The sequence below is a fragment of the Apostichopus japonicus genome, chromosome 1 (assembly GCF_037975245.1).
Source record: "Apostichopus japonicus isolate 1M-3 chromosome 1, ASM3797524v1, whole genome shotgun sequence".
Classification (NCBI taxonomy): Eukaryota; Metazoa; Echinodermata; class Holothuroidea; order Aspidochirotida; family Stichopodidae; genus Apostichopus; species Apostichopus japonicus.
In genome coordinates this window covers 18,139,057-18,155,703 of record NC_092561.1, presented here as the reverse complement: position 1 = coordinate 18,155,703, position 16,647 = coordinate 18,139,057, and the positions used below count along the sequence as shown (strand labels likewise).

At 35.1% G+C, this 16,647-nt stretch overlaps 2 protein-coding genes and 1 long non-coding RNA gene across 4 annotated transcripts in view; 2 read left to right on the top strand and 1 right to left on the bottom strand.

The window, feature by feature from the left end:
• The window catches only part of LOC139969705 (acetylcholine receptor subunit alpha-like 1), a 9,179-nt gene extending 1,638 nt beyond the window's left edge, over nt 1–7,541 (top strand). For both annotated transcript variants that reach the window (XM_071974874.1, XM_071974862.1), the window contains 5 exons: nt 205–249; nt 1,241–1,350; nt 1,935–2,051; nt 2,345–3,065; nt 4,415–7,541. In XM_071974874.1, the coding sequence (XP_071830975.1) occupies nt 205–249; nt 1,241–1,350; nt 1,935–2,051; nt 2,345–3,065; nt 4,415–4,597 (1,176 nt within the window). In that variant the 3' untranslated portion in view covers nt 4,598–7,541. The remainder of the gene's footprint in view (nt 1–204; nt 250–1,240; nt 1,351–1,934; nt 2,052–2,344; nt 3,066–4,414) is intronic.
• LOC139969713 (uncharacterized) overlaps nt 1–11,451 on the bottom strand; it is a 17,633-nt gene extending 6,182 nt beyond the window's left edge. The window contains exon 1 of the long non-coding RNA XR_011793790.1: nt 11,315–11,451. This is a non-coding gene — a long non-coding RNA (uncharacterized lncRNA). The remainder of the gene's footprint in view (nt 1–11,314) is intronic.
• LOC139969708 (neuronal acetylcholine receptor subunit alpha-10-like) lies at nt 8,204–16,647 on the top strand. The gene is made up of 7 exons (XM_071974890.1): nt 8,204–8,671; nt 9,439–9,593; nt 9,927–9,971; nt 11,736–11,845; nt 12,176–12,292; nt 13,331–14,072; nt 15,172–16,647. Exons 1-7 carry the CDS (start codon nt 8,620–8,622, stop codon nt 15,319–15,321), a joined length of 1,371 nt encoding a protein of 456 aa, XP_071830991.1. The 5' UTR covers nt 8,204–8,619; the 3' UTR covers nt 15,322–16,647.

The window sequence follows — 16,647 nt, the reverse complement described above, 5'->3', positions numbered from 1 at the left end:
GTAATTATTTATGAAGAAATTTTGTAGAGCAAATTTTTGAAGATTTGTATACAAGCCCATCCGGCGTGTTCGCAAGCTATAATAAGCGTTTTCAATAGATCATCTTCAGTTTGATTCATGTAATAGTTAAGCGCCGATCCATTTGATGTTCACTTTTTAATAAAATATAAACGTTATAATAGAAACGTTATACTCTCCTTTCAGAATGAGCATGACCAAGTGCTTACAACAGCAGTCTGGATTTCTCTGGTGAGATTTATAATTGAAATTGGTCTCGGTAGATATCTCACTCACTATTTTATGCCTCCTCCAGTTTTGTTAGAGTTATGTTATACCCCTTTTCACAAATATCAAATGCGCGACTATGTTAATGAAAAGTAAATTTCTTTCCAGATTCTAAAATTGTTCCCTCTCTTCAGTAAAAGTCGAAAACAATATTTCCAAAACTGCCCTTTTTTGACAAATTCCAGAACATTAATATCTAAAAGGAGAGTTTGTTATGAAAAGTGGTCTTCTTCTTGAAGATGAAACATATAAATATTCAAATGTTTACTCTAACTAATTAATTAGTGGTCCAGAGTGTACCGTGCGGATCCATTTTGAGTTGTAGTTGTGATGTAATTTTGTAGTTAGCTCCACTTTAACTCACAAGCCCCCGTGACGCTCATAAAATGTGCCCCATCCCCACTCTCAACCACATCGAATCATCTTCCAGAAACCTCTGATTTAGTAATCTAGATTTGTAACATGTAAAAGTAAGTTGGCCTGACGTTTCGATCCTAGCAGGATCTTCTTCAGAGGCATCATTGATCAGTATATCTAATTATACATATATTTTTTAAATGTTTACTATGATTTAAAACTGTGAATATCTTTATCAAGTTTCGGAACCTTCCATCATATCCCATCATATATATTCAGTAATGTTTGTTTGCAGATATTAACATTTCTCATTGAGATTGAAAACAGAAACAGAAAACAGAGTGTTACAGCATGGAGCTATAAACTGGGATAGCGCCATGGTTACAGTAAAGTGATACAGTGGTATTGTGTTACAGGGTGATAGCGTTATAGTGTTACAGTATAATACAATTGTATAGAATTCTTTGTGTCTTAGCGTGCATTACCGTTATTTAAATGGGGGACATTACCTCAGTAAAAATAACCGAGACAGTAGTACTTATTTTCATTCACCTGTCTACTAAAGTTGCTAATATTTCTTCCATTTTCTTATAACCAGCAATGGAAGGACTTGCGTCTTTCTTGGAATGCGTCTGAGTTTGGAGATGTGACAGTCGTGCCAGTGTACGTGGAAGAAATATGGACTCCGAGCATCTTCATCACTAACGCGTAAATGACATATAAACTAACATTTAATAAGAGTCCAATCAGGGTTGAAATGAGCGTGTGGGGTGGAGTAAGATAGTTAAGTCAATCATATGCTTATATAAATAATATTATGTAAAGAAAGTTAAGAAAACATTTTGGAAGGACAAATATATAAAGGAATGGATTCTATGGAAACAGTAAACCAACTTGCGTTCTCAACTGGAACTTTTCTCTGCAGAAGAGGTCACTGGGAATTTCAAATTTTTACCTAAATTACGTTTAGTTTGTATTAGTTTATTAGCAATACATAAAGTCATCAACAATTGTTGTTGGAATTATTAAACGAACACGACGAAGGAACAAACAAAGCTAAATATTTAATACACGCTGGTGGCTGCTGTGTCGTTGACAATTGCATATAATTACAAGGACAGAGTGTGACAAAATTTTGTCAACTTCAAGAAAAACTAAATATTAGTTTACCTCCTCTTAAGCTTATTAGCAATGAAATGTATTATGGTTATATTTCCACTTCCATACTGAAGTTCTATTTTTTATAGTTAAACTATAATATTAAGTATAAATTATTTGCTTTTACTCAACAGATTGGATAGTGATTCTTTGTCTATCGTCTCACCAGAGAGAGGAATGATATTGTTAGATTCGGATGGAGTGGCTACTATGGGAACCCCAGCCGTCTTGTCTACACAGTGTCCTCTCTCGTAAGATATTTGAGCACGTCGATATTTATGAAAGTTTATGAAACAAAATGAATACAGTGAGAAATTGTTTGTTGAATCCAACACCCCCTCCCCCGTCCTTCCACCGAAACAAAGTGCAACGCATGGACACGTCATATATATTCCAGTATTAACTATTTAGTTGATTACCTGAAATATACAGAAATATCAATCTTTTCAATGCCACCATTTCTCTTGATATCTCTGACTACACTATACTTTTTTCTTTCTTAGCTATTCCTTATTTTGTATCGATATTTATTGTTTGGTTTCAGAATTCACTACTTTCCTTACGATAAACAAGTATGTCGATACCACTTTCTGCCCACTAACCAACATAATGACCTCGTCAAGATACTAACACGATCGCAAGGACTACTCGGCACCTACAGCAGCCTTGACTGGACAATTACAAATCTTACCAATTATGATGGAGAACTAATCATCCCAGATTTTACTCCAAATATTCATAGTGGAAATTTGAGTATGGCTGTGTTCTGTTTGCACCTTGAGCGAGATCCATCATACTATATCAGGGTACTATTAATACCGTCTACACTTCTTTGTATTTTGTCTTTTCTAACATTCTTTGCTCCCCCAGATAGTGGTGAAAGGATATCGTTGAGCGTATCTATGGTTCTTGGTCTGACCGTTTTCCAACTTCTTGTAGCGGATATTTTGCCAACAACTCTCGAAGGTTCTCCAATTCTTAGTTATTATCTCACAGTTAATTTTGTCCTTGCTTCCAGTACGGTACCGATATCATTGTCGAATATTAACATCGCTTATGGTGATAAGAGACTCACTGTTCTAAAGTGTTTGTTCATGAGACGACTGTTGATTGAATATTTACCACGGATTCTTGGTGTTCCGTCCTATAGTGAAAGGATAAACTGTTTGAACAAGCCAAATAAGAGGAGGAATCAACTTGAAAACAGCGACATGGAGACCAAGACATCAGAGAGTTTGGATGGTCACTTAGACACGACTGAAAAGGTTTGTTTGGGAAGTAATTCTTTATTTGAATGTTCTTTTTTTCCAGTTTGATCCAGACAAGTTATAATGTAACAGTTACGGTAAATTTTCTTTCTGACTAAGATATGCAAGAGGGTAGGGGAAAAACCAAATTTTTATTAACACATTACTAATCGTTTAATTCAATGTGTAAAAGTAAGTTGACCTGACGTTTCGATCCTAACAGGATCTTCTTCAAAGGCAAAGGCTATTTTTATTTATTTCGTTGAACTCAACGTTAGTAAAATATTTGCCAAATGCATTTCATGTTTGACACAATAATGTTTTATTTTATTTTCTGCATTTTTTAAACCTTTCAACGTCATGTCCAACCTATGATTCCTATTGCGAATTGGGCTGGATAAGTAAAGTTAAGATACAGCACTCTACAATGCAAGCAAGTTTGTATATCATGTTTTCAACGTTCCTTCATATACTATTAGAGAAAGCTCAAAGGGTCTACAAATGGCATTATTGTAGAAATGCTATCTTATTGTATGTTTCTTATTCCCCTACTGACTTTTTAATTTCCATGGTTTTGACAAGATGGCGACGGTTTTAACATGAAATGGTAGTGGACTTAAACGGCAATGCATATTCTTTCAGCGTAAATAATACGATAGAAAATCAAACGAAAAGAAAAAGAATTGACCTTCCATAACGGCAAAACAACGTAATATATTTATAAACTAGCACCCCCCATCTCCCCTTCCACCACTACCCCGGTGTGATTTAAAAGCTCATCTTCCAATGAATGAATAGTTTACTTTATCTGCTTGGAAGGAATTACTCCTCATTCGTAACTAGTAGCACACTCAAAGCAAATCATGTTTCGGTTTCCTTTTTCCTCATATCCATACTTAGGCCATCATCAGTGCCAATTTCTAGCAAATTGCTTTTGTTATTCACACAGTTCAAGCCACCAGTCATGGCTTGTGCTTTGTGACATTTGTATTGATTTACAAGAATCTCAGTATAGTATTATAAAGTTAACATTATTGTTCGAAATTATAGAAACTGATTATTCGATTTCACTCATTAAATGACAATTTCATTATTTGTGCCCAATTGTTCAGAAATTAGGCCCAAACTGAACAGCAAGCTTATCACGTGATTACAAACAATTACATTATGATCAAAAATGTTAGAGAGGTAACTACTACCGTAACTATCAATTCTAGTTGCAGACAAAATAAAAGGATATGTTTAGATCCAATTATAGAAATGAAGACAATTGAGTGCATTATAATAGTTAATGCGATGACATCACAAAAGAATCTCATTATAATATAATTTTATAGTCCTCCTTTAATTACTTCTTTTCTTTTCAGACTAAAATAGAAGCTCGCACCGTCGCTCTTGTGCTCGACAGGATTGCGTCCATTATTTTCTTCTCCGTTTTTCTCCTCCTTGTGATACAAGTTATTGTTGATTTCAATGGAAACGATGGCCCAGCCCAAATTTTGTGCGAAGAAACATTTCAGATTGAAGAACCGCCGGCAAAAAATCTCTGAGAATGTTAGCTTGAAAGTGAAGTTTGCTTCTGTCTTCTCTATGTGAAGGAACGTAATATGTACAAACGTTGCAGAGAATCTTCCCCCTTTTAGCGCAAGAAAAGATGAAACACCAGCGAATCACTTTAAGTTTTGCGAGACTAGTTTCAATTGTTGGATGTAAAGACGACAAATCAATCACTTAAAGCTGTTTCATAAAAAACATATAAATATTCGAGTTATATTGAACATTACATTATGTTTTGAGTTATTCCAAAGTTTGGGAATGCTTAATTTTCAGAAACTTTTCATTAAAATAGCTTGATATGTTCTCGCAAAATATGTGTTATACATCTTTTCTGCTTGCAAATGTCATATTCCTTACCGAACCTCTACATCCTCTAGGATATCTATCCATTAATTTACATCATATCATTGAACTGTCACGCGTACTAAACATTGCTTATAAGAACGACTATTTCGTGTGCTTTGTTTCTTATTGATACTAAAGTTGGGAGAAGACGTTCCATAATCGATTAACAATGTCAATGCTACTTAGTAAGCTATGTAAACTATAGATTACAAATACAAAAGGGACCGTGATGAATTGTAACTACGCAAAGGTTTACCACCAAAGGCACCGTAGGTAACATATCTGTAATATTTTTCAAATATTGTTTCTATGTTCGTCAATTTAATCGACGTTCAAGTCTTTTGCTAATGCATCTACTCCTTAATTTCCACTCATAACAAGTACAGCATATGCGCCTACATGTTCATGATACTTATTGTTTTCTTACCTTAATTCAAAAACTGTTCAAACACTTTCACTTTCATAATCACTGATTGGGTATTTTTTCAGATGCAAATATTTTGGTCAAATAACATTAAATAACTTTGAAAAGAAAATATTGGAACAACTTACAAGTTTCACAAACTTCTTGTTTTTCCTTATATTTGTGTATCCGTCATTATTTAATTGATAATAGTCTTAGAGGTACTTGATGTGTAACCGAATATATAGTTGCATTCCGTTATTAGTGTATGAACATTAATGGCGTTTATATATCACAGCATCGTCAGTGATTTGTACTCAAATACATGAATTTGCTATTCGATTGACGTGGTGTATTACTGTTTACTGTTAAATCATTATTGTGTTGTTACGTGAGTTCACTTCATTATTACCATCGTCTTTAATTGTTTTAATTCTACACTGTAAACAATTCCTACGCATGACGCGTCTGAATGTGTTCTATGAGTTCCCTTAAGACGCGTAAGACGTTTCTTATTATAACACAGGTGTTTAAGGAGAATCTGGAGTCGATGGAAACGATATAACTTGATCAACACAGGGTGCCCTTCCTTGAACAGGTAGTGATGTGATATGAACACATAGTATGCTAATTCCTGAACACATAGTATAACAACCTGAATTTATGAAGCCCTCGATGTTCATATCAACCGATTGACAAAAATATTATGTGTTCTCTTTTTGCGCATCTTAATAACTCAAGGACACATACTGTCAATTTTAGTGCCAAAATATATAGGCTTTGAGCCAGCTATACCGGTTTGAACCGGCTGGGACATGTCTCACAACGTCGTTCACAACTTCACGCGTATCGCATATATGCACATGGATGTTTTCTATTTTGCGCATCTTAATAACTTAAGAACACATACTGTACTGTCTTTAGGGCCAACATATAGGCTTTGAGCCGGCTGTACCGGTTTGAACCGGCTGGGACATGTCTCGCAACGTCTTTCACAACTTCACGCGTATCGCATATATGCACATAGATGTGTTCTACTTTGCGCATCTTAATAACTTAAGAACACATAGTGTACTGTCTTTAGGGCCAACATATAGGCTTTGAGCCGGCTGTACCGGTTTGAACCGGCTGGGACATGTCTCGGAACGTCTTTCACAACTTCAAGCGTATCGCATATATGCACATGGATGTGTTCTATTTTGCGCATCTTAATAACTTAAGAACACATACTGTACTGTCTTTAGGGCCAACATATAGGCTTTGAGTCGGCTGTACCGGTTTGAACCGGCTGGGAAATGTCTCGCAACGTCTTTCACAACTTCACGCGTATCGCATAAATGCACATAGATGTAATTCGATCGTACAAGTACAAGATAGTCACTACTCGGTACAGATTTCCACTGTCCGCAAGGTAGGCCTATACGTATGTCAAAGCAGCATCAAATTTAAATTATTATTATATACATATATATATATATATATATTATATTCAAAGAGTCACCTATGAGAGCAGCCATAAACAGGGCTTACTCTGTAGAAATAGATCTGAGAAGAATGCATAACTCCCATCAGCAAATGTGATATGGAATGAAGCCAACAATGTTATGGGAAAGTCACCAAAAGCCCAGGTTTTCCAAATATTTTGTTTTAGCAAACCCACTTCTTTTTTCTATTTAAGGATACATCAATTTTACTTTATGTAAATGTTGCTTCCAATTTCAATTCAGATATGGTATTCAACAATTTTATTTCAGAAAATAGTGATATAATGGGGAAAACAACATGTTTCGGTAACACAAAAAGGAGTTATTTTGGCACCATCTTATAACATTGGGCGTCTAAAATCAGAAAAGATCTATCCGTCGTTAAGTTCCTTGATTCCTGTGGTAAATGAAAATCTTTTGCAATTATAATACCAGTGTTATGCTTACATTAATTGTATTGATTTGCGCTGTTGTCACTTAATACTAGGCCTGGGAATCACAACATATTTCAGGCCAAACATACTAAAATGGTCCAAAGCTTCAACGTTGAGTCGTCATAATTTAACAGTCGTGTTAATATTCAAATCTTTAAAGACAATTTAGCGTTAAATATTTGTTTCACTTGCATTGACGCGTTTTAGTGTTCTCACACTGGACATGTAATGGTTTTTTTTTTACAATAAACATTAGTGTTCAAAAACTGAATATCCAGTGTTCTTTCATCTTTTCACTAGTATTCTCCTGTTTAGTCACCTATGTTCCCAAAGAGAACATTTGCCGTTTCACCCGAACCGAATTGTACAGTTGCTTATAATAGCGTTTTCGACTTGAATATATTGCGCATTTATATGCATCTGTGTTAAAACATGAATGGGTGGCCGTTTTGCTACTGACATACATAATCTGTGTATAACATCAAGTGTTAAAAAAATCATTTGAACATCTTTACGCGTTCCATGACTGGTACATTTTAGTGTTCTGTTAAGTTTTCTATCGTAGAATACCTTTGTGTACAGTGTAGCATACAAAATCAATGTTTCGCAAATTGATTACATGATAATATTTTCTAAAATGACTGACACTTACAGTTCTTTTTCTCTTTCTCGGTTTCAACCATGCATGTAAAAATCGATGTATAAATTATTTCATATTTGCACGTCATATTGGAAATAAAAGTACCTTTACTTCAAATAGTTTCTATATTACCTATCACTAGCTTTAATTCTCCACACAACGACATTTTCGTTCACTAAATCAATATCGTTGTTCTCAACCTCCGTTTCCATCTACATTCATCTACCGAGAAACTTCTTAAAATATATTTGTTAAAGAATGTATTTGTCATGCAGTGATTTTCAAAAAAAGGACCTTGCCGTTGTTAAGTACCTAGCTTGACATCAGTTAAGTGGTTTGTTTCGACCAATAAAACACGTCCTTCAACAGAACAATGCCAGCAGTACGCTTGACTATTTCTTTCGTGTTAAAAAAAAAAAAAAAAACCGTGGCATGAATATACCCGAGCACTATCGAACGTGCATTTAATGAAATCCGATATTCGCTGCATTTAATAATGACACCGTACTATCGCTTAATTAAGAAAATATCCATTTAAAACCGATTGGCTTTTTAAACATCAATTTAATCTTACTCTGAACTTACGAAGGTTCTGTGTTAAATTAACGGATCGCTTTTTTGGTTGTCTCATAACGGCAGAAAGTGATATTTCATATTGGACACATTGCACTGTTACAAAGGACAGGTGGCTGTGCTACATTACCTCAACATGAATGTCCATATGTGGCTTCTTTTGGTGATACAACATTGCCTGTTTGGAGGTCAGCAAGTGTCTTTTACGTTTGACTTCATTTCATGTTTATCTGCATGAGGATTTGGACTGGTCTGTTTATGATTCTAGTAAAGGTTCCATAAGTCTACATGTTAAGATAAGTAAACGATACTCCATGAGCATTCTAGCTCTTCAATGGTGCTCAACGCATATAGATATTTAAACACACTCTTAGGGATAACGTTATGCAAAATATACACGTTGATAGTGATCTTAAACATGAACCAAACAACTTGAAATTTTGGTTGATAGTAATATTTTCGTTTCTGTCTAATAATGTTTTCTTTCAATATTTACTTTCATGTTGTAACGTAGCATTAGAACGTAATGTTTTAATGATAAATCGGTAATCAGTCGTAAATAATGGTAAATGTTGATAAAGTTTGTAAGACATAAAAGTTATAACAATGAAGCGTGTCCTGGTTCGATGTCGGTTCAAAGAAACTTGGTTTTCTAGCACAACCAGTCAGGCTGAAGCAAATTCCATAACCACTCGTATAATTAAACGCACAGATAATATTGAGTTGGTATTCCGGGTGTTTAAAGCCGACAATCTGTATCTGTCCAAGTAATCCTCTAATTATTATAGCATGGAGCATCTCACAACATTTTATCTGTAGTATGTCACCATGATTGCACTGTTTAAATTATACAAACAAAGTTTAACTTTGATACCATACGTTCTTCAACAAAGTTAAATGGTGTTAGGTAGTTTAGCAAGATGCAAGGAAAACTGTGTATATTTGTTATTTACAGAAATAAGGGCGAAATACCCCAGGAGTTACGAAGGACAAATAAGAGAATACTTGCTAAAGCATGCCAATTATTCGTCAATGGAAAGACCTATCACTGGAGCAGCTTCTACAGTACACGTAACGATAGCGTTGCAGATATTTTCGATGTTAGATTTGGTAAGCTTATCATTAAATCACAATCAAGACAATCTCAAGGATTATCCGCCTTAATTTACAATTTTATTTCAAATCATTTCATAGAAGGGAAATATTGCTCGTTGGTATTATCCAGCATACTGAATAATGATTGATATTTCGATAACATAAATGGATGTATCAGTCTTCTGTTAAAACAATACGGTACCTTTTTTTACTTTAAATACGTTATCAACTGACCTAATTATTTCTTGTACCATTCTGTCTAATTTTTAAACGAAATTTCGAGCATTGTGGTTTTCGAACTATCAAGGTAGAAATCATCATTGTTACCATCTTAAATTTCTTACACAGAACGAAAGAGATCAAGTTATCACCACATCAGGATGGATTTATATGGTGAGGATGTTATTCCAAATATATTTACTAGCTAGACACGCATGTGTCTTTTCTCAGATATGAATAAAATTAAATGCATGGATTGAAGAAATTTAATGGCTTACAATTGTACTTTTACAAATTGTGTTGCATTCAGTGAAATATTCTTCATATTGAAAAAAAAAATTACTATATGCAGTAATATTAAGTATACTACTCTTCTTATAAACAAAATGAAATAATGGCTACTGATAGATTACTGAATAAATGTAAACTGAAAGTTATAGTTACAGGCTTAAGTCACAGAATCAAACAGATGCATATATTGTAACTATTAACTATACTAGAAACTGTAATCTAAAAAGTCAACATATGTGATTGGACTTGATGAAGAATAGGTATGAACTTGTGGCTTAGATAAGGGATTATGTTAAAAAAAGTACTCTTAAAATTATTTGTTTACGTATACTTTCGTCAATAATGTAGTAAACGATAGCAAAAAGTTCGATATTTGCATCTGGAGGAATAATTGCGAAATCTTGTAAAATCATACAATCTCTACATCTAAACATAATTTGCTATTATCATTATCGATTCCTATCAACTGTTTAAAGCAGAAATGACATTTTGTTTACTAATAAAGTGTATATTAGGTTATAACAGAACACACACCTTCCATTCTTAACGTTATTTTGCTGATTTTATCGTTATTTCGTGACAGCGAATTAAGAGTACTTCCGGTTCGTATGCAGAAATTGACCCGTGACCTCATTTCGAGTCGCATCGCTGTTCAGCTTCTTTTCAACCGCGAGCCTTTCTATTATTAGTACGAAAACCATTATTGATTCTGAGACTTTAGTTTTGTTTGATACTTCACCATAGCTTATTGTTGTACCACTAAACAAAGCCGTATTGTGCAGCATTGGATGTAGTAATACAACAAGTCGAGGTAACAATCATGGTCGGAATTTAGGATTCTGTTTCTCTCCAAAATCTCAGTTTTGGACGCGGTGATGAGGACAAACTTCGAGCCTACATAGTATTCGACGATATGTTCTGATAATTCCCTGCGGCTATGGCCTAGCTGGCTAGGCTATCAGTTACTTTGTGTTTACCACCAACCCAGTCAATTATTTGTCAATAAAAATATATTGAATGCTCAGTAATTATCTTTGCATATCATAGGTAAATAAACTTACAAAATAAAGCTTAATAAAGCTTGCTAGGTCAACATATTTAACAAAATATATCTTCCTTAAGCAGCCACGTAAGAAACGGCCTAGCTTAGTCATCCGCATTGTGGTACGCATTAGTACTAGGCCTAGTTGTACTACACATGTCGCACAAACAAGAAAACAACATACCTACCACGTCGTGTTCCCAAGTCGTCCCGGTATTGCTGGTGTTAAATAATTGTCTGATACATCTTTATCGGAAGACTATACATACTAGTTAATAATCATTTTCTTTTGGCTCAAATTGTTGCGGTTGCATATCAAATTCTCCAGAGGTCAACATTCATCTTTCCTTTGCGCGTGTGATACATCGTGTGTTGCAGCTTGTAGTAACTAACGCGAACCGAAAACACGTCACGGGTACAAAGGTTAATGAGCTGGGCTCTAGTTGTGAGTGGCCAGCCAATTCCTATTTTCAAAGGTGAATTTTAGCGCTTAGAAATTCATTCAAAGGTTCCGGAAATCGGATTGCAACTTTGATATAAATATTCGTCAAAGTAATTCATTCAACACGTATTGTCATTTCTGCTTTAAATCGTATTCTTTTCAGAGATGGCGCGACGAAAGACTTTCTTGGATTCCACAAGACTTTGGAAATATAACTGTCATGCCAATCTCCATTAATGAGATCTGGACACCGATGATATTTTTAAGCAATACGTAAGTTAAACAATCAATACTTGAAGAAATCTAACAATTAATGTTGTTGTAATATTGAACTTATGTAAGGAACGTTGTTAGACCTACCGTCTGCAGTTATGTTTTCTAGTAACGAAAGTTGATTTCAAGATTCTTATATATGTATACGGTAAGTCGTACCTTTCACAAACTTGACCTCTATACTAAGCGAAAAAAAAAATGAAGGAGATTTGCACCTGTCCTGCTGATGGGAAGAGAAAACTGTAATTAATACAAACAGTCTTGTAATTCTATGTCGGTTAGAAAAGTGTTCATATGCGTCTAAATATATTTGATCTTTCTTGTTGGTAGATTAGATTCTCAATCATTAAACATCATCTCACCAGAGAGAGGAGGGGTTCTATTAGATTCAAATGGTATCGTCAGCTTGGGAACTCCTCTCATAATGTCTACGCTGTGCCCACTCAAGTAAGATTCTTCTTAATCAATTTTACTTTTAATTTGAAAAGGTTTTATAAGCTTAGGCTCATGATACTGTATTTCTTGGCACAGAAATCTTCGTTACTCCTACTGTTACCTGACAGTTTGGTCGGGGAGCAGCTAACCGCTCACCGGAAGCGGTACGTTTTGAGATTAGAATTCGCACACGCGATATTTCAGGCTCCTATAGTTTAGGATATTTTAAGGGCGTAGGAACCGGGGGGCTGGGGGGCGCCATCCCCCAGTGAAAAATATGGGGGGCGGAATGATACTTCCCCCCCCGCTCCGCAAGTCAGAAAACCCCTTTTTCATTTCCAAATGAGAAAAAAATCTTATTTGGAGCACCAAATTGCATTTAAGGCCAGGTGAAAATGCAAAATTCTTTACAAAATGGAGTGAGAGTTGAAGTGTGCTATATTGCACCAAATTGCATCTGAGGCCACCTGGAAATGCAAAAAGAATCCAAAGGGGAGGGGGACACCCCCTCCCTTAGACCCCTCCCCCAGGCCGGCCATCAGTCTTCAGCCTCCCCCCCTCCATTCAAAAGTACCTTCCTACGCCACTGGAATATTTAATATTAATTACGCTGTTACTTCTGTAAACTATATTGTAACAAACTGGCTCAGATTTGTTGCGTTAAAGGAAGCAGTAATTGAATTACAATTGAATTCTGGTTCAACAAGATCTTCTTGACATTAAACTTCGTCCACAAAGTAATACTACATTTGTCACAGTGTTGATATTTCTAGAGAACGTTGCAGATGACGTAGCGTTGGAAGGTGCTTCGGACAGCGTACTATCAGTTGCATCAGACGATGTGATACTGCACTATATCATGTTTATGTTTGTAAAAATAAATGTACATAATACAAAAATACAACTATTCACGTAAATTTTTGTTTCCTGTTATCCGAATCCAATAACTCCAATCTCTTTCTTGTCTTACAAGTATCATCGACATCTAGAAAAAAATATTGCAAAAACTCACGCTTCCTGTATGTTTTTCTTCTTATCTTTCCATCTCAGGGTTCAGTACTTTCCATTCGATACACAAGTTTGCGCTTTCAGGTTTTTGCCATCAAATCAGTACGCGGACATTTTATATCTTAGTACTTTACCGGCTCGCGATGTGTCCGACATTTCTAGTCTTCAGTGGTCAATAACCAATATCACAGCTCATAATTGGACATTGGCGTTTCGGGACTTTTCACCATCTATCCCTATTGCAAACACGAGCGTGGGAGTATTCTGTCTGTTCTTACAACGAGAACCGTCTTACTATGTGAAAACGTTGATGGTACCTTCATCCCTACTCTGCATCATTTCCTTTGTGGCATTTCTAGCGCCCCCTGATAGCGGAGAAAGAATTTCTCTTGGGGTGTCAATGGTACTTGGCTTAACCGTATTTCAGCTGCTTGTGGCCGATATTTTACCACCTTACGGTGACCAGTCACCCATTCTCAGTCTTTATCTGTCTCTCAATTTTGGCTTGACCTGTTTGGCCATGCCGATATCTGTATTGAATATTTATATTGCTTATGGTGATAGACGGCTCATGTTCCTCAAATACCCAACTTTGCGTAAGTTGTTCTTGCAATATCTGCCGAAAGCCGTTGGAGTTCTATCATACAGTGAGAGAGTTGGAAATGTGCAAAATGAGAATTCAAGACACAGAAAAGAGCTTGAAGATCCTAAAGTCAAAGATGGCAGTACTCCGCATATACTACCCACGGATGACTCACATGTTTACATCAGCCCAGTTGAACAGGTATGGTAATAAGTAGTTGAATTGTTTAAAATTTGTTTGCAAAACTGTTAAGGTTATCTAAATTTATTTCAACTCCTTTGATTGGTTACTAAAGAAAAAAATTATTTTAAATTTAAAATCATTATTCAATGGAGTATTTGAATTTAAAACAAATTAGGAATCCAGCCCTGTTCTCTAGATCTCCGTATGCACATATTGATATATGGCGAATCTATGAGTGTGTGATTATTAATCTTGTTTGAGAAATGACGCTATAGGTTGTTATGTTATGTGACTTACGTTGCACCTTAAAACACATCTTATGATTGGCATTTATATTATATTTATGTGCTATCCTACATTAAAATAACATATTTGCTTCATTTATCGATTTCAAACATTGAAGTAATGATCAAACAATTTGAACATTTCAACATGTGTTTTTTGCATCCGTTTAATACTCTTGGGACGAATGAATTGGAGGTAAAACGGTGAGAATGCAATATCATACAAGTATTGCCAATTTAATAACTTTCATTTGTGGAAAGGTAATGTATATTCCATTCCATTCCATTCTATGCTATTACTAAATAAAGAGTGCTTAATGTTGAAATTAAGGAGGTAATATGGATGTTTTTGCTTTGGACAATAAGCAAAATAATACCTCGCTTGTTGAAGTATTACAAGTTAAACATGTAAGTGTGAGGGAATCTGTGCGTTCCATGGCAAGTAGCCATGAGTCATTTCCGGCTCGAACAAAGGGTCCTTGTGTGTTACGAAATATAGCCAGCTGGGAATAGCTCAGTTAGCGTGTACACTATATATTTCAAGACGAATCAACAAGCACGAATAGTTTATCGAAAGTTTGAGTTCTAAGTAATAAATGAACATGTGATGCACTTGGACAATCACATTGTTGACACTTGGAGTGTGTCAGGGGGTTTCTCTTGAGTCTTACCCACTGCCCTCTTGATTTTACCAATTATATCTAATTTCATGTTTAAATACATGGTGCCACCAGACCATTGGTGAAACACAAAATCCGTTGTTATTTCTGTCTACTACATCCTCACATAAGGGCCAGTTCAATGACGTATCTATGTTATTATCATTTCCGCAGATTAAACTGGAGGCTCGCATTGTTGCTCTGGTATCAGACAGGATTATGTTCGCTGTGTTTCTCGTAGGCTTCTTCATCTTGCTCACCGTGATATTGGTCAAATTCAACGGGAATCCTGAAATATTGTCTGATTATTGTAAACAAGAATAGACAGTAGAATAACTAAACTTTTCACCTAGCGTGCTTGGTCGTACGCTATCCTTTTGTCTTCACTGTAACCTCAACATATGCCTACGATTTATGTTTGGTATAAGGTGTAAAGAGCTCTGTATATAATTGAGTTTTATATGGGAAAATCAAGCCATATCTGCATATGAGCATGTTATAATATGATATAAATATGTCGTTTACATGAGCCTGTACACACATAACCATACAAGTTGATTTACTGAAACGTAACATTGGCCTTCTATGTCAGTTGAATGTTCAATTCAATTCAATTCAATTCAAAATGTTGCAATTTAACTATCAGTAGTTACTTCCATGCGGCACGTATCGGCAAATTGATCTTTTGGCGAGAAACATCCATATCATAATTACAGACTGCTTCAGTAAATTGAATGCACTTCTAGTGGCCCAAGAAACGGACTGTGTTTACTTATATTGCTTGATGAAAATTGGTAGCTAATATTATTTAAACTTGACATATAAATAATAGAAATAAAATTTCCTACCACAATCTTGTGTTATTTTATGCTCCTCTCAACGGCTATACGCCGTTCACTCGTCACATATGAAATTCACAGCTATACGACATAAAGATAAGATAACTGGGTTTTTTTTAAATTATTTTTCTGTCGATGTTATTTGTTACATGTCCGTATTATTTGCCAATGAATTATTTGAGAGAGAGAGAAATTGGAAAAAAGTATAAAAATTTGATAAGCCACTTTTTATTTCGTGTTACAATGTTTGGTTTCTTTCTTATTTTTATTGGAAATATTGTACTTTTCATGACTTGGGAGGGAAGATCTGTCTTTCAATTAATTATATCCAACAAATAAACTTTATATCTGTAGCTTCAATTGTAACCTTTCGAGATATGAAAATTCAAGATCCACAACCAATATTCCAAAATTAACTTTAATGTTTGATGATATGCCAAATTAAACTATACTGTTGTCACCGTTATATCTCTATGGTTTCCGTACACATTACCTGGACATTAATGATTGTAAACATAATTTAAATCCCTAAAATATAATGGGTGCACTGCATTAATTTCTTAAAAGATATTCTTTTTAAAGTAGTATGTAAGATTTCAAAAATTCGAAAACAATCGTCCATTTACAACGACACTCTTTTTGCCATCAAATGATAATTCAAAGAGAAATGAATATAAACTAGACCTACAGGGCATAACATGACTTCTCAAAGTTGATACATTATGAGACAAAGGTACAATGTTGAAGATAAATCTGTTTATTTAAAGACATATCAGGGTTCCAGTCAGTGATCTTGTGAATATAATCGGTT